The sequence below is a fragment of the Lepus europaeus genome, chromosome 9 (assembly GCF_033115175.1).
Source record: "Lepus europaeus isolate LE1 chromosome 9, mLepTim1.pri, whole genome shotgun sequence".
In the NCBI taxonomy this organism is placed as follows: Eukaryota; Metazoa; Chordata; class Mammalia; order Lagomorpha; family Leporidae; genus Lepus; species Lepus europaeus.
In genome coordinates, this window is record NC_084835.1 from 55,154,297 (window position 1) to 55,171,762 (window position 17,466).

Genomic DNA, 17,466 nt, shown 5'->3' on the forward strand with positions numbered 1-17,466 from the left:
GGCGACAGGCCACTGTCAGTTGTAGACACATACCGATTGCAGGTGTATGCTGTGATGTCACTTCCTCCAGCTGATTTTATGACCTTTTTTTCTAAACTGTGTGTGGCTGAGCCTGGACTCTGTTGTAGGGCAGAATTTCTAAACGCATCCTTGTTAAATACTGTTCCTTTGAAGCTGAGTTGCAGTGTCACTGCTGTAGCAGCAGGAGGACCAGTGATTCTGCCATGAGGAAGGCCAAATGCCTGCTCTGCACAGCTTGGCCTGGTGCAGCAGAGCTTGGGCGGCAGCCTCAGGCTGCAGCATTGGGTCAGTGGCTTATTTTCTTTAAGAATTGTGCCTTTCTTTCCAGGAGATCCTGTATCTGTGCTTTGTGGAATTCTTTGTTTATTAATGACATCTTCCGGGCATGTTTAGTATTTATAGAAGTCTTCAAAATTGTCCTTAATTTTTGACAGAACAAAAAACATTCTTGAATAAAAATTATTAGAAATTTAGTCCTGCTATTTAATGAATGGCTTTGTACATATTAGACTTCCTTTCTGAGCCATTAAGGATTCCTGTAATTCAGTCTTGTGGAAGTGACTTGAGTAATCCCTGTTTCTTCTGCTCTCCTTATGTTGCCTTTAATATGCCTTCAGCATCCTGGCCTTAGAAGGATAAATCTGTTTTTAATTAATTTGAATATGAGAGTCTCATTTGGGCTACCTTTAAAAAAGAAAAAAAAAAAAATGAAAATGTGACAGAGAGAGAGAAAGAGAGAGAATCTTCCATCTGCTGGTTCACACCCCAGATAGCCACAACAGACAGTTCTGGGCCAGGCCAAAGCCAGGAGCCCAGAACTCCACCCACATTTCCCATCTGGGGAGCAGGGGCCCAAATACTTGGCCGTCATTCACTGCTTTTCCAGGAGTACCAGCAAGGAGCTGGAAAGGAATTGGAGTAGACTGGATTTGAACTGACAATTGTTTGCCAGCATCACATACAACAACTTAATGCACTGTACCACAATGCTGGCCCCTTAATTTGACTATTAAAAAGAATGTTTGTGTTCCTTTTACTTTCCCTTGCCTTCTTTGGTGAAGGAGTTATGCAACTAAAAAAGAAGATGCAGAGTGACCCAGTGATAGAGGTGACAGTGTGCTCTTGGCACCTGACCTGGATGGTGGCTGCCCTCTGCTGTGATGTGCAGCTTTCTTAGTTTTACCCTCCCCCGCTTTTTTTCTGCACAGTGCTTGTGGCTGAATCCAGTGGAAGACTGCACTTTAAACTCACATCCCTTACCTTGCACAACTTGGCTTGGGACTGAGAACTGGTCACAAGCCCCGCCCCCACCCCCCACCCCCGGCTGCCCAGCAGGACTGCCTGGCTGGCTGAGTTATAGTATCGTGCCACTGATTTGTGTAGCACAGGACCTGCTGCTTCCTAAGCAGCACTCCTTTTTGTCTTCAATAGATCCATAATATTTCAGTATGAGGAACTAATGTGTTCTAAGTGAAGACCTTTATCACCAGTAATACTTAGGAAATAGAACTCATGGATGAAAGAAAAAGGAAGGTAGGCTATGTTCAAATGGCAGTGTCTGTGAGACGATTTTATTGTCAAATTGAAGTTCTTTGTATTAAATATAGTTTTTTAAAATCGACTAATAAGAAGATAGTTGCTGTATGTTAGCATTTTAAATTGGAAAAAATTCTTATTGCCTACTTACTATTAAAAGAAAGGAAAAGTCGTTTGTGTCTAGAAGGATGATGTCTCACGGCAGCACCCAATGGTTGGCCTGACTGCCTCCTCTGAACCAGAGCAAAGTGTCCCCTGTATTTCATTAATTCTTATTTCAGGAAGATCTAAATTGTGCGTGTGGATAGATTTTAATTTAAACTAAGCTTTGTTTCCACCCCTGTCTGACAAACACTGCACAGATCATAACTCCCATTTAGCAATTCCAAATGAAATGAGCCTTTTTTTTTTTTTTTAAAAGAAAATCAAGTCAGCAATTTAGAAGAGGAACTAGATGCTTATTTCTTTAATCACTAACTTTTGTATTTGGCCCCTTCGTGATTGCTTTTAAATATATTGATTTTATGTTCTGGACTTGGTTGGGAGAAGGAAATGATTAATGGAATAATTTCATAACCATGTTGGTACCAGAAGATAAAACTAGCAGAACATTACTTGATTATTTTAGTGAGTTGATTAGAACCATGGAATGACTAACTCCAGATCTGAACTTTAATGGATTGTATCTTTATCTAGAAAGAGAGGAGACGGCGCTGTGGCCTGGCAGGTAAAGCCACTGCTTGCAGTGCTGTCATCCCATATGGGCTCCAGTTAGAGGCCTGGCTGCTCTACTTCCTGTCCAGTTCTCTGCTATAGCCTGGGGAAGCAGTAGAAGATGGCCCAAGACATTGGGCCCCTCCACCCATGTGGGAGACTGGGAAGAAGCTTCTGGCTCCTGGCTTCAGATTGGCCCAGCTTGGGCTTTTGCAGCCATTTAGGGAATGAACCAGTGGATGGAAGACCTCTCTCTTTCTCTCCCCTCCCCCCTGCCTCTGCCTTTCTGTAACTCTGCCTTTCAAATAATAAATAAATAAATATTTAAAAGAATAAAAAAATAATAATAAATAATAGAGAGTTGGAAAAGATTAAGAAGTAGAGATAAACCAGATTGGATCATAGTTGAATTTGAATGTATTATAGTTGAGTTTTTAATTAATGCTCCCTGAGTTCTTCTGGTTTCCTCTTATTTTAGGCAGTGAGTAATTGTAATAGTTATTCTCTGATGGTGATGAGTGGTAACTATACTCCTTGATTTCTTTTTTGTTTTTTTAGATTTATTTATTTATTTGAAAGTCAGAGTTACACAGAGTAACTGTTGAGAATACTCCTTGATTTCTTTTTTATTTTTTTAGATTTATTTATTTATTTGAAAGTCAGTATTACACAGAGAGAGGAGAGGCAGAACGAGAGAGGTCTTCCATCCGTTGGTTCACTCCCCAATTGGCCGCAACGGCCGGAGCTATGCCGATCCAAAGCCAGGAGCCAGGAGCTTCTTCCGTGTCTCCCACATCGGTACAGGGCCCCAAGGACTTAGACCATCTTCTACTGCTTTCCCATGCCATAGCAGAGAGCTGGATCGGAAGTGGAGCAGCCGGGTCTCAAACCAGTGCCCATATTGGATGCTTGTGCTTCAGGCCAGGGCATTAACCCGCTGTGCCACAGTTCTAGCCCCTCCTTGATTTCTTTGGTTAATTAGACACCCTTTCCCAATTAACCAAATTATTTTTTTCTGATTTTTTTTTGTATTTTTTATAGATTTATTTATTTATTTGAAAGGTAGAGTTACAGAGGCAGAGAAAGAGAGAGGTCTTCCATCCACTGGTTCACTCCCCAAATGGCTGCATGGCTGGATGGCTGGAGCTGGGCTGATCTGAAGTTAGGACCCTGGAGCTTCTTCCAGGTCTCCCATGTGGATGCAGGGGCCAAAGGACCTGGGCCATCTTCTGCTTTTCCAGGCCATAGAAGAGAGCTGGATTTTTTTTTTTTTTTTTTTTTTTTTTTTTGACAGGCAGAGTGGATAGTGAGAGAGAGAGACAGAGAGAAAGGTCTTCCTTTTGCCGTTGGTTCACCCTCCAATGGCCGCAGCGCATCTCGCTGATCCGAAGCCAGGAGCCAGGTGCTTCTCCTGGTCTCCCATGCAGGTGCAGGGCCCAAGCACATGGGCCATCCTCCACTGCCTTCCTGGGCCATAGCAGAGAGCTGGCCTGGAAGAGGGGGAACCAGGATAGAATCTGGCACCCCAACCGGGACTAGAACCTGATGTGCCGGCGCCGCAAGGCGGAGGATTAGCCTGTTAAGCCACGGTGCCGGCCGAGCTGGATCAAAAGTAGAGCAGCCAGGACTTGAACTGGTGCCCATATGGGATACTGGCACTGCAGGTGGTGGCTTTTCTGGCTATGCCACAGTGCCGGCCCCAGTTTTTTTTTTTGTTTGTTTGTTTTTTTGTTTTTGGGGGGGGGGTGGTAAAGATTTATTAATTTATTTGAACGTCATAGTTAGAGGAAGAGACAGAGAGAGAGATCTTCCATCCTCTGGTGTATTCCCCAGATGGCTGCAATGGCCAGGGCTAAGCCAGGCTGAAGCCAGAAGTATGGAGCTCATCACGGTTTCCCATGTGGATGGCAAGGGCCCAAAAGCTTGGGCCTTCCTCTGCTGTTTTTCCCAGCCCATTAGCAGGGAGCTGGATCAGAAGCAGCGCTTTCAGCTCACAAACCAGAACCCAAATGAGATACTGTTGTTGCAAGCAGCAGCCTTGCTGGCTATGCCACAATGCTGGCCCCTCCAAATTATTTTTTAATATTTAAATTAAGAGATCACACTTTCCATAATAATAATAATTAATCCATAGATTTTGCTTTAAAAAAAAAAATGGGGAGTGTGGGTGTAGAGAAACAGAGACAGAGTTCCCATTTGCTGGTTTACCCCTCAGTTGCCTGCAATGGCTGGAACTGAACTAGCCTGAAGCCAGGAGCCAGGAACTCAATCTACATCTGTCATGTGGGTGGCAGGGACCCAACTAATGGAACCATCACGGTTCTACTGAGGTCTGCATTGGCAAGAAGCTGGTGTCAGGAGCTGAAGGCAAGCACAGAGCCCAGGCGCGGCCAGGCAGGATGTGGTCATCTTAGCCAGCCACTAGGCTGAGCCTGTTCCCCAAGCCCGCTTCCCTTTCCTAATGACAAAGGGAAAGATGCACTCCCAGTGGAGTGACCCATGGATGGCCCTGCCACAACCGAGAGGCAGGCTCAGGAATACCAGCATGTGACAGCCCCTGCTCTGATGCGCTGAGATGGACACAGCATCGACTTACCTTGGATCTAGTCATGAGGAAACAGAAAACCCGTGTTGAGAGAGGTCCCACCATGCAGCTGGCCCAGATGCCATAAGATATCAGTGTCAGGGAAGACATCCCGGCCTCCTCCCAAGAAGACCTGCTGGGAAGCACTTCGGAGAGAAGGGGCCAGGAGAGACAAGGATAGCAGTAAGGGACATCCTGGGGCAATTTAGGGCACTTTACTGAAGATAGTATGTTAAATCACTTGTTAATATATGCTCAGCTTCCCGTATGTGATAATTATTTTTATGTAGGGGAATGACCTTGTTTTAGTTTAGGAGTGAAGAGCCACAGGGACTGTAAAACCGCACAGGGAGAGAGTGAGGGAGCAGGAACGGGAGAGCAGGAGTAGCAAAGTGTTGTTCATCAGGAGACTAAAAATAAAGCAGGTCTTAGCAGCTCATGTTGGAGACTTTCTCTGCCTTCTCTCTCGCCCTCCATCCAAAATCTTATTGCAGTTTATGCTAATTGCTTCTTCTTCTGCCTTTTAAGTCTGTTAATAGACTAGAAGCATCCTTTTAGAAGAATTGAAGTTTTCATCAAACCTCTGGAATCATTTACTCTTTGCATAATAGCATAGTAAGTGAGGCTTTTTCCTACAATAATAGGATAGTTTGACTTGTAATTTTAAAGGCAAAAACTCAGGTATTGAAATTTGAGCTGGAGCATTCTAAGGAAGTGGGATTTGGTTGAGGAAATGTAAGATCAGGTAGATGATTCCAATCCTCATCTCCTGGTTTCCTTAAAGCTATCCGTTTTGTTCTAATAACTGCTCTCTTCTGAATGGACTGATCAGGATGCCACGCGCAGAAGCAGACTAGAAGCTGCAGACGGTAAGATGCAGCACGACAGTGATGGGGTGTGTGTGTGTGTGTGTGTGTGGTGTTCGTCAAGTCACATGTAAGTGGAGTGAAATTCAAGTGCTTGGCAATGCAGAATCAACTTGAAAAAATTTGATTAATACAGATTATAGTAAATTGTGGTTTTGGTGTTTTCAGATAATCTTTTGAAAATATCCTACAAAGTTTATATATATGTAAATTGCTTTTTGTTTTTTTCATAGAGGAGTGAATGTCATTCCTTTTCTAGAACTCATTGGGTTACCTGACAGCATAGTAAACATCCTGAAAAATTCCCAGAGTGGAAATGTACTGACAGCATATGCCATGTTTAAGGTGGGTGCTGTTCCACACAGGCTGCCCTGGTACACGCACACTTGACCCCTGATCTGCCTACTCTCCTTAAAGCTCCCCGTTTGCTCCCAGGAGTCTCCTTTACAACTGAAACCCTTGTGCTTCATCTCCTCTGTGTCTAGTAAAGTAAGGTTATCGAATTGTAAAGTGTAAATAAGACGATGGCTTTAGGAAGAAGTGCCTTCACGAGTCGAGGATCATTCCTGGCTTGCTGGGGTCAAACATGAGACTCACCAATTCCTCTCCCCTCTGCAGAGATCTTTGTGCTACCTGACTTATTGCTGAAACGTAGCATTTATTTTACTGCTTATGATAGCTCACCTTTCCTAGCAGGTGAAATAGTAAGGTTTAACCCAAACTGTTTTATGTGGTAACTCAGGCTTAGTTGTTAGATGGTACATATGTCTTGTTTTAGATGCTCTTTGGATTCAGATGCCATTCTTTTTATAAATAGTTTCTATACCCATGGGCCTTGGAAGAGAAGACTCACTGTAAATTATAAGATTTAGCCATATTGATGTAATTTTCTCAATTGACAAATTCTTATGAGATTCTATGAAGCATCTACCAAAGAAAAAATGGGTAGAAAATGTTATTTTACTTCTGCTTACACAAAAATACCTAGAATCACGGCTTCCTAGTCCTATGCATAGTACTGTGTTCTGTCATCCTTACCAGAATCCTGTGAAATCTTTTACTGTAATTTTGGCTAGAGGACTAAAGCTTAATTGCTGAATTTGTCTACATTAAAGCATACTAAATTCATACATTATGACGTTTCTAGTTACATTGGGAATAAGGTAAGCTTAATAAATCACGTGCTCTTCTCCCACGTGGCTCTGGTGGCTCTGGATTTATTTAATGTTTGCTTTATTTGATGATGCACTCCATGGACTTTAGAATGGAATCTTCCTTGTCTGGGTTTTTCCTCTGCCTGGGGTGGTTTGTCTGTGGAGCTGGGACTGAAACCTGACACTATGCTGACGGCAGGTCAGTGGTCAGTGCCAATGGTGGTGCCCCTCACTGTTCGCTATGACGTGGGAAAGGGCGGTGGGGGGAGGGATTTACAAATCCTCCTGTGTGTTTTCTGTAACCCATGATTTCTCAAGTAGAATGACACAGATTTATTACTTCCTGGAGGCAAAGCCCCAAAGTGAGGCGTGGCAGGGATGAGAAAAGTGCTGGGTGGTGTGACCCCATGGCATTGCTGCAGTGTGCTGGGCACCACCCTAGGTCCTGGGAATACACAGTGCATGGGACCTGCTCCCCTTCCCCCACCCTCCCAGGCTTTATGTTCTGGTGAGTGGCATGGGGCAAAGAGGCAGTTGGAGAGAAAAAAGAAGAGCAAATTAAAAATGTACACACAGAGTGAGTGTATTCAGATGGTCAGTGCTAAGAAGAGAATGCGCTAGGGCTGGGGTGTGTTTATGGAGCATTCCAGGGAGGTGGCAGTGTGAGAGCCAAGGCCGCTCTGAGAAGGCGAGAGTTGACTGGGCTGCTCCTAGGGAAAGAGTGTTCCAAGCAGAGACACCAGGGGCCAGGGTGTAGGGTATTCAGGGCTAGTGGAGCGGGGAATGCCAGCTCAGTGGCCTTGTCAGCCCTTGTAAGGACTTCAGCTTTTGCTCTGAATGTATGCAGAGCCATTGGGTGCTTCGAGCCTCTGACCTGTGTTTCGACAGTCACTATGGCTGCCATATTGGGAACAGACAGTAGCAGGGCAAGGGTAGGAGACAAGGTGCCTGGCAGGAGGTTATCACAGAAGCCTAAGGAAGGCCCCAGGTGGTTGCAGGACGGTGGTGAGAAGTAGCTGGAGTCTGATGGGGTTTTCTAATGGTGTGGGTATAAACGTGAGGGAAAGAGGATTGGAAGCCATACCATGGGTTGTGAGCCCGAAGTGTAGAGTTCCTGCTGCGATGGGAAGGACTTTGAGAGGAGCAGGCTGCAGTGGGACAGGTAAGGCAGGAGGTCAGCCTTGAACTAAGTAACTGTTGGGCGGGAAAGTGAAGGTCACTAGATGGCTGTCGATGGCTAGAATTCCAGGAAAAGTTTCAGGTCTGGAGATCTGAATGTAAGAACCATCCATGTGTAGATGGCATTAGAGACAAGAAATGGGAGAACCACCAGGGAGGGAGGGGGTGGCGTAAGAAGAGGTCCAGGAGCAGGTGTCATCCTGTGGTCAGTGGCAGAGGTGTGGAGGGGCAGGTCTGTCCTGGCACTGGGTGCAGGGAGTGTTGGGGACAGCAGGAGCTTCATCATGTGGCTCTGATCGTTCTGGGGCAGGTTACAGATCGACAGCTGGGTGTGGTTTCCTAGAAGTCCCTGCGACTCTGAGGAGCAGTTTGCTGAAGGGGTTAGCGTGAAAACTTTCTTGGAGTAAGTTGGAGAGAGGCTGGAGTGAGCACAGCCAGCCGTTTGCAAGGGCTTTGGTGAACAGCAGCCCAGCAGTCACACTCAGACTGCAGTGCAGCCTCGCTCCTGTCAAGGCCCCCTGTGGCCAGTCGTCTCCCCTTTGGTCCTGGTCTATAAATCTGGTCAGAGGTAGAGCTGTGGCCTGTCAGTACCGTGGGCACCCCCATTTTACCACTTTCGACCTCATAGAAGTTCCCAGCTGGGATGCCAGGCCCAGAGTGAATTGTGATAGATAGCATAAAGCTCAGAAAAGTCAAGGGAAAGAATTTGGAAGTGGAACTAAACCCACTAAGAGTAAATGTTTGCCTTGCTCTGTCTCTTGCCATCTGGAGAAGTTTGGTTCTGGTTTAGCTCTAGATCCACAAGGGTACCTCAGAAAATCCATGGAAAATGGAATGCAAGGATTAGGTTTATTTTGGTGCAGAAGTTTTGTTTTGTTTTGCTTTGTTTTCAATCCCTGGACATAGAATAGTTCATGAAAAGCGCATATTATGAACACAACCACACAGATAGTTATGCTAGATTTCAGCCTGTTAAAGCATTCATTTATCCTGATTGGTTAGTCCCAGGAACTTTAATTTCAGCCCAGGTTTGCATAAGATGATAGTCCTAACCTGGTGTTGATCTGCCTGTTTGCTCTTTTTCTGAAGATTGCAACACCTGCCCGGTACACAGTGACCTTGGGAGGGACGTCCTTCACTGTGAAGTACCTGCGCAGCCGAGGCTACATGTCCACCCCGCCGCCCGTGAAGGAGTACCTGCAGGACCGCATGGAGGAGACCAAGGAGCTGCTCTCCGAGAAGATGGAGGAGACCAAGGACAGGCTCACTGAGAAGCTCCAGGAAACCAAAGAGAAAGTTTCTTTCAAGAAGAAAGTGGAGTAGGGTCCTTACATGACAGCACACGCCTGCACTCCGACCCTTTGGGGACTGGGCAAAGATGTGTGCTTCTGGGTTGTTTTATTTTTTTGTTTTTGTTGGTGGTTAGTTGCCTGACTGTTGTAGTAGTCTGAGGGCTAAAGAACTCAGATACTGTTGTACAGTTAAATATCACAAGAAAAATCAGTGTTTTTTGAAAGGAAAAAATGACCCCTGTATAAGTCTCTCACAGCAGCAGCCATAAGCAGTGGCTGCCGTCTTAGGCATCAGAGTTCCCTGTGAGGCTCTTCAGGGTCCTGTTTGCTGCAGCTTTTGCTGGCTGTGCTGAACTCCTCAGATAACTGTTAACCTGCTAACCCTCATGTGTCCACTAAGGTTTTAACTGTATTTTCCCTGTTGAGACAAACTAGCATCATCAGAACTGCCTGTGAATAAGCGGGGAGTTAGTCTTTCTATAAAAAATTATCTTAACAGTTACCTACCCATTAAAGTATAGACCCTATTAGATGAAGAAAGTCAAATAAAAATTCAGTCATATATTTGTAAATGAGATGTACTGCTTATATGTACATAGGAAATGGACCTTTAAACTGATTTTTACCTGAAGCTCATCATTATAAAAATTTTTAAAGCAATCTCTACGGCCATAGTACCTTTTCAAACCCGTGCGTTGGTGGTGATCAGCTAGGATGGAAAACACGGTTGTGAGTCCTGGGTGTCCTCTCTGACTCGTGTCTCAGAAGACAAGTGATAGGATTGCCCTGTGGGTGTGCTGCCGAGGCCACATGTTCCTCCACAGCTGCCTGGCGCGGGAGACTCAGGGTGGCCTCCATTGTCTCCTCATGCAGCAAACCAGTGTCTTTCTTTCAGTGTTAATGTTGATTGCATCATGGAGCAAATTTTTTTAAGTTGCTGCTGATTTGTTTTGTTTTGTTTTGTTTAAATAGCAAAATTGTCATTAAATGACCTTTTTGAAATGATGTCTGGCCGTTGTTGGACATGAGAGCTGTCCTGACAGTGGCATATGTGAGTTTGCGTGTGTCTGTTTCCTTTTGCTCTCTCAGCTTTGAGCTGGAGTTGGAGGAGGAAGTCGTCTCTTGATGGTGTCTGCTTTGCCTTCTCTGCTAATACAACAGAGTGTCGATGGGTTTGCCACATGGTCCTGCAGGGGCCCCTGCTATTTGGCAGGATTGTTTTTTTAGCCAAATTTTTAGCTAGGCCAAAGTTTTAGAGAGTGGTTTAAAGGGGAGAAATGCCTTTGGTTCACATGTGCTATGTTGGAGTACTTGTTCAGCGAGCGCGCTGCAGCTGGCATCGCTGTGGAGATGGAGCGGGACGAGAGCAGGAGCTGCTGTGCTTTCCTGTGCCGCTGTCTCCGGCTGCACAGGGGGCATGCTCTCGCCACCCCAGCCACCCCTTTGCACGTCTAATCGTTAACTTGTAGTACATTTATTAAATCACATTTTGCAGCTATTAAATGCTAAGATATTAACAGATTTCTTGTTTCCTTTTTTCTCAGTCATTTGAGATTGCCTATGAAATCCTGTGCTATATGAAATGCTTCTAAAACTATTTTCTCTTTACTTTTCCTATCACACAGAGCATATTTTCCAGTTGAGATAAACTGAGTGTTCTTAGTTTATTATTAGTGTTACTAATAATATTGAGACTAAAGTTTGCTTTTCCTGCGTAGACTTCTTTTGTTCAGTCCCTGTGAGTGCTGCTGCCATGCAGCAGTGTGACTGTGCTGTTTCTCCAGCTAGAGACGCCGAGGTACTGCCCATGAGTGCTTTGGAACGCTGTAGTGCTCTTGTCATTATTGGCATCAGGAATTGCACAAAAACACTCTTGTTAGCACATTGCTAGCCTAATACTTAAGGCGAAGTACAAATAGCTTATAAGGATCACTGTCGGGGGCAGTTGTTATGGCATAGTGGGTGAAGCTGCCACCTGCCACACCAGCATCCTATGGTGGGTGCAGATTCATGTCCTGGCTGCTCCACTTCCAATCCAGCTACCTGATAATGGCCTGGGAAAAGCAGCGGAAGATGGCCCAAAGGTTTGTGCCCCTGCCACCCACGTGGGAGACCTGGAGGAAGCTCCTGGCCTGGCTTCAGCCTGGGCCCAGCACTGTCCGTTGCAGCCACCTAGGGAGTGAAACAGCAGATAGAAGATCTCTCTCTCCCTCTCTGTGTAGCTCTGACTTTCAAAATAAATAAATAGATAACTGTAACATATTGAGGTTAGGATATTAATAGCAGGCCAACAAAATATAATCATGTCAAATTAAAACCTTAAAAATACATAACCGATAGATAGATACACATATTAATCCTCATCACTTTTACACTAAGGCTTACTCTCTGGGTCTGTTCTCCATAGCTTCTGGGGCCTGTGAGGGAGGCAGAGCTGCTCCTGCATTTCTGTGAGATGCGTTGATGGTGGAAAGGGAGCCAGGAGTTAGCACTGCCTAAATAAAATGGACAGAAAGGTGTGCTCAGGAGACTGATCATTCAATTGAGAAATGGATTAGACAAGAGACTTAGCTTATTCAAGAGTGACAGCAGGACCAGCCTTTAATGAACCACATCTGTTGCTGTCACAGCTTCTGCCTGCAACGGCGCTGCTTACAAGATCAGCAAAGGAGAAAAGCAAGCATTTTGCAAAGATTACCTCCCGGTAGTGAAAATAAAAGGATGCTTTCAGGTGTAATTGTGTGTTTCTTGGTTGTCACTGAAGCTGCCCCACTCGCTCAAAAATGAAAGACGGTGATGCACTGCTCATGCTCCAGATGAGAAGGCACCCCTGGCTGGCTCCTGTGAGTGAGCTTAGAAGGTGATTCCAGGAGTGGTTGATGCCTACCTCACAGAAGGTGATTGGAGAAAGGAAAGGAGATGTGTGAGACACAGTGAGTTACTTTCTCGTCCTTGGCACTGGGTTAGGCCATCTCCAGTATTTCATACAGACGTGAGCCAGGACTCGGCAGAAGACAGCATAGGTAGTGAAAGGGACAGATGAGGCAGAAGGAAAATGAGCACATCTGTCCAGATTTTTCTGAAATAACGTTTTTAGAAGATACTTTTGATTTCTGAATTACTAAAGGAGTCCTTCTCAGGTAACCCATGGTGGGGTAACAGAGAGACTTCTTTTCACTTTCTGACTTGAATACCATCCAGATTTTCCAAAGGTCTAAAATAAAACAGGAAGTATTTTCAAATCGTTTTCACCTGTTCAGACCTCCCCCCCCTCCTTTAAAGTATTTTGTGGTTTGAGAAGCTCATTACTAACTGCCTACATCAGTGCCAGGGTCTTTCAGTGCATTGGCCCAGATGCCCACAGGGCCGTGGTGGACATTCAGAGAGGGAAGTAGCACCTGCAGCATAACCCTCAAAACCAGAAAACTGCAGAAGCACACATGCATTTTATTTACTCTGCAAATATTTGGTCTTGGGAGGCCAGTGCTGTGGTGTAGCGGGTAAAGTCACCACCACCTACAGTACCGGAATCTCCTATGGGTGCTGGTTCGAGTCCCGGCTGCTCCACTTCTGATCCAGCTTTCTGCTATGGCCTGGGAAAGCAGTAGAAGATGGCCCAAGCCCTTGGGCCCCTGCACCCTCATGGGAGACCCGGAAGAAGCTCCTGGCTCTTGATTTCAGATCAGCACATCTCCGGCTGTTGGGGTCAATTGGGGATGGAAGACTCTCTCTCTCCCTCCCTCTCCCTCTCCCTCTCCTTCTCCCTCTCCTTCTCTGTGTGTATAACTCTGACTTTCAAATAAATAAATCAATCAAAAAAAAAAATTTGGTCTCAGGCCTATTTGCATTATCACATACTCATGGGTAGGGCTGGTACTAAGTGGAGTTGACTAGAAGAAGAGACAGCAGGGGTCAAAGACCACATTCTTCCCTCACGGAGGAGATGGGGCACTTTTAGAGCCCAGAATACATGATCAGCCAGGAATTTTGGCTCGATCCTCCAGTTCTTGAAAGATCTTTCCCTACACGTGAGCTTGTAACTTACCTGAGAAATGCTGAGTCGGGCCTGTAGAATAGGTTTTCCTCCAGTGACATTTGTGCCTTTGTGGCTTCTATGTTAAGTTTGTTCATCTTAACTAGTCAAAACAAGCTTCTGATTGTCTTGCTTCTCGGAGGTTAGGCTTTGAGAATCAAGCTGAGTTCCCTGTGCGTCACTGACAGTCACTGACAGTAATAACCACGGGCCCTAGTTACCCTAGGGCAGTTATCTGGCTGGTTTGTAAGCTTGATTGTCCTAGGAGAAAGAAGGTTCTGATGTCAGAACTGCAGAGGGCAGAGTGTTGAATCTGGTCCCTTTCTGATGACAACTGGACAGTCCTGGAGAGGAAGGGCCCCAGGAGAGCCAGGAAGACCCTGCCTGCTGCCCACATGTCTTGGCGCCAGCTGGGCACGTCTGTGCTGGGGGGTGCAGTTTTGCCTCTGGGTCCCCAGGATTGGTTGTCTTCTTATGTAAGAAGACAACTACTTCGGTTCTTTTAGGCTAACGGCTCCAACTTACAGCACTGATAGATCTGCTGCTGCAGTCTGGGTGGAGCCATGGGGTCCTATCACCACGTACCCTTAAGCCCTTGTTAGAGAAGATGCAGGGGTTAACACTGTGGCACCGTGGGGAAAGCTGCTGCCTATGATGCTGGCATTGTACCAGTTCAGGTCCTGGCTGCTTCACTTCCAATCCAGCTCCCTGCTAATGTGCCTGGGAAAGCAGTGGAAGATGGATCAAGTGCTTGGGCCCCTGCACCCAAGTGGGAGACCTAGGTGGAGTTCCAGGATCCTGGCATCAGTCTGGCCCTGCCCTGGCTGTTGGGGCCATCTGGAGAGTGAACCAACAGATGGAAGATTCTCTAACTCTCCCTTTCAATTAAATAAACCTTTAAAATGAAAAGTAAACCATGGTGGTACATGATATGCGTTCTTCTTGTAGTCCAGAAATGAAAGACAAGTCTCAGTTTCCAAAACAAAGTTAAAAATATCCTCAAATAAATGATATGTCCATGACCTAGTGCACCTTCTGTTGAGAAACCGAGACCATTCACTCATTTTGTTCTTTGGAAAGCATTTCAGATCAATAGTTATTGAGTCCTAAGTCCCAGGCTTGCTGGCGGAGCTGTAGGATTTGACATTTTGTTGGACGCAGGAGGACACAGAGACTCATGCGAAGAGAGCCGCAACCGAAAGAGCAGGGTCTGAAGCTCGCCCCCTGCTTCCAGGTCAGTTCCTCCCTGCGTGCCAGGCACCGGGCAGGTGGAGCACGCTCTGGGACTGTTGCACTTCGCTCAAGCCAATTCACTGGGACTCCCTACCCTGGCTCCAGCTGGTACCTCCCACCTTCTGTTGGCTTTCTGTCATTCTTCATTCTCTGAGGTGCTGCTCTGTGTCTGCAGAGTGTTGGGGAGCAGCGACAGTCATGTTCTGTGACCTCAGTTTCTGACTGCAGGAAAGAAGCGCAAATTTCTCGCATTCTAGCTTCATTTTCCTCCTAGCCTGGGCTGGACAGTGGGACAGGAGGTCTGTGCGAGCCAGCTCAGGGCTGTCGTCTGTCACCATCTGGGTGAGCCGGCCTGGGCAAAGCACTCAGCAGCTATTTTTAAACTCCCAAATCCATACTTGAGAGCTAGTAATGAGAGGTTTTGTAACTAAGTAGTTTTTATATATCTGTATCAGCCTTGAGTATCTGACACATCCAAAGAGGACTTGACCCCTGGAAATCCCAATGCCGCCTCGGTACCAAACGAGCTTGTTTCCTGCTTGCTGCGGAGCTTGTGTCTGGCGTGGTCAATGCCAGCACAGATTGGAATTTTCCATTTAATTGCTGCCAATCACTGGAACATCTGAAGTGATGGGGAGCTGGCATGAGTGGAAAATTCTAGTGCTGAGCAGCTTAGAATACCCCTGATTAAGAACTATTGGGTTTCACCAGAATACAGAAGTTGGCCTCTCTTGAGTCCTGTGAAAAATTTTAACCCTAAGCCAACACTTTTACTGTATCACACACTCAAAAATCATGTTGATCTCATGCTACATGTTCCGGTTACAGTAACAACAGCGCGGGCAATGCGCCCCGCAAGCCGGCAGCTGTGCGCACGGGGACCTGGAGGCCGCGCAGAGCTGTGCCCAGGCAGTGCTGCGTCTGGTGAGCCTGACAGGCTGGGCTTTCCTGTGGCCCAGGTTGGGGTTGGTCCGCTGCCCAGCATCCCCTCTGGACGCCGAGGATGGTCTGGGCGTCAGCCTCTCCCATCTCTCTGCTTGTCCAAAACACACAGAGGAGACAGCAACTAGGAGAGGTATCAGAGTGAGGAAGGCGGACACGCGGTCACTTGCATCTGTTAGGGCAAAGCCCAGGTGCCTGCAGAGAACGGGCAGGCCAACCGGCAGGGGGCGCCACGCGGGGCCTGTTTCATCAACGCTGGCTCGCACCCACCTGCTCATCAAGAGCCAGAAAGGAAATGATTGTTGAACCCTTCCTTCTAAGGAAACCCTTGTGGGTGTTAATGTCTTACTACTATGGTTGTTAAAAAAAAACAAAAACAACTCCGCCTCCCCACCCCGAACCGGAGGTGTGCGTGCACCGGCGTCGGGGGACGCAGCCTCCGCACCTGGGGCCGTCCAGCCAGCAGAACTAGCGGGCGCCAGGAGCCACGTGTGCGTGCTTTGAAACCTTTGTTGGAGGCTTTGGGCCTGGCCGTTTGCTCTTCCCCAAAGGCGGGCTGCTGGGAGCCGGCGCGGCGCTGCCCGCTGGGACGGAACATCAGCATTGTTTTCATGGCATGTGAAGCCGCAGTCCTGGTCACAAGAGTGAAGGCTCCTTACTGACGTCCGGGCAGTGACTGGCGCCGTCTCAGAGGAGCTGTAGGATGGGCACATCTCCGCGCGCACGCTGCCAGGCACGAGTCGCGGCGCCGTTCGCACATGAGACCTAAAACTCGGGTGAACCATCCCGGCCTCTTTAAGCACCAAGGCCTGCGCTGCCTTTCGGAGTGGGAAATATGCAGGAAGCCACGTCACCTCTGACCCCAGGCCAAAGACAGGCAGGAGAAATGGGGGCCGCCACTTAGCTGGGGCAGCGCGGTGGGGGCGCAGCACCTCGCTCAGTGCTGCGTGCGAACAGCAGGGACACACGCACTCCACAAACGGAAATGGCCTCGTGGGCAGGCTCAGCTGTGCCGGAGCCACTGCCACCAGGGCACTTCAGAAGTTCATGGAAAATGGCACCGACACAAACGCACTTGGGTGAGACTGGAAAGGACACCTGGTTTCTTTTTCTTCTTCTATTTCACGTTTCCCATTCACTTTCTGAAGAGTCCTTGCGGGCCTGCAGCTTGTTTGTTTTAAATGTGCGTGCTTGCTGGAGCCTGTACTCTCAGTCACCGCTTGGCTGTGTTCAAACCACCACAGCCATCTCTCTGCAAAGCGAGAGTGTGAAGTGCGGTGAATGAGGTTTGCATCCTTAAGGGCCAAAGCTGACAGAAACACGGCATTAACACAGAGCTGTACAAATGCAAAGGTCTTACCTTTGGCTGCTGCTTTTAAAACGTGCATCTTAATGTGAATCCATCTGAACAAAACAGATGAACAGAAGCTCCTGAGAGCAGTCTGGCCATGCTGCTCCAAGTGGAAGACTCGGAATCAGGTGCCCCGGGGGCAGGCGTCACCGCAGGAGAGTAGGGGGAGCATGGTGTTTCTGGGCAGGAGCCCTGAAAGACTCCCTGGGGGCCGGGGCAGCCTGCTGGCTATGATTTCTGCTTAGCAGGTAACAGCTCTGCTGTTGCAAAAACAAGCCAGTGCATACAATAAATTAGTCAAAGAAAGACAGGAATTGCTCAGCTTCAGAAACTAGAGGGGTTTGGTGACAGGCAGCAATGAAGTGGAGAAGTCCCCAATGTCACTAGGTCAGGAAGCCCAGGACAGCAGACGGACTGTTGTCAAGGACAGGGGCATCTGACAGTAAGCGGTGGTACAGCCGGAAAGGAGAGGCTGCAGAAATGGGTGTGGTGTGTGTGTGCGTGTGCGTTCAGGAGTCGTTCAGAGGCACGACTCACGCCCCCCCCCCCCCCCCCCCGGTA

General features: G+C 47.3%; 1 protein-coding gene across 4 annotated transcripts in view; it reads left to right on the top strand.

Moving 5' to 3' along the window:
• FAM210A (family with sequence similarity 210 member A) overlaps positions 1–13,133 on the top strand; it is a 38,341-nt gene extending 25,208 nt beyond the window's left edge. For all 4 annotated transcript variants that reach the window (XM_062201303.1, XM_062201301.1, XM_062201304.1 and 1 more), the window contains 2 exons: positions 5,955–6,066; positions 9,144–13,133. In XM_062201303.1, coding sequence (XP_062057287.1) covers positions 5,955–6,066; positions 9,144–9,377 — 346 coding nt within the window. In that variant the 3' untranslated portion in view covers positions 9,378–13,133. The remainder of the gene's footprint in view (positions 1–5,954; positions 6,067–9,143) is intronic.
• The last annotated feature ends 4,333 nt before the right edge of the window (positions 13,134–17,466 follow it).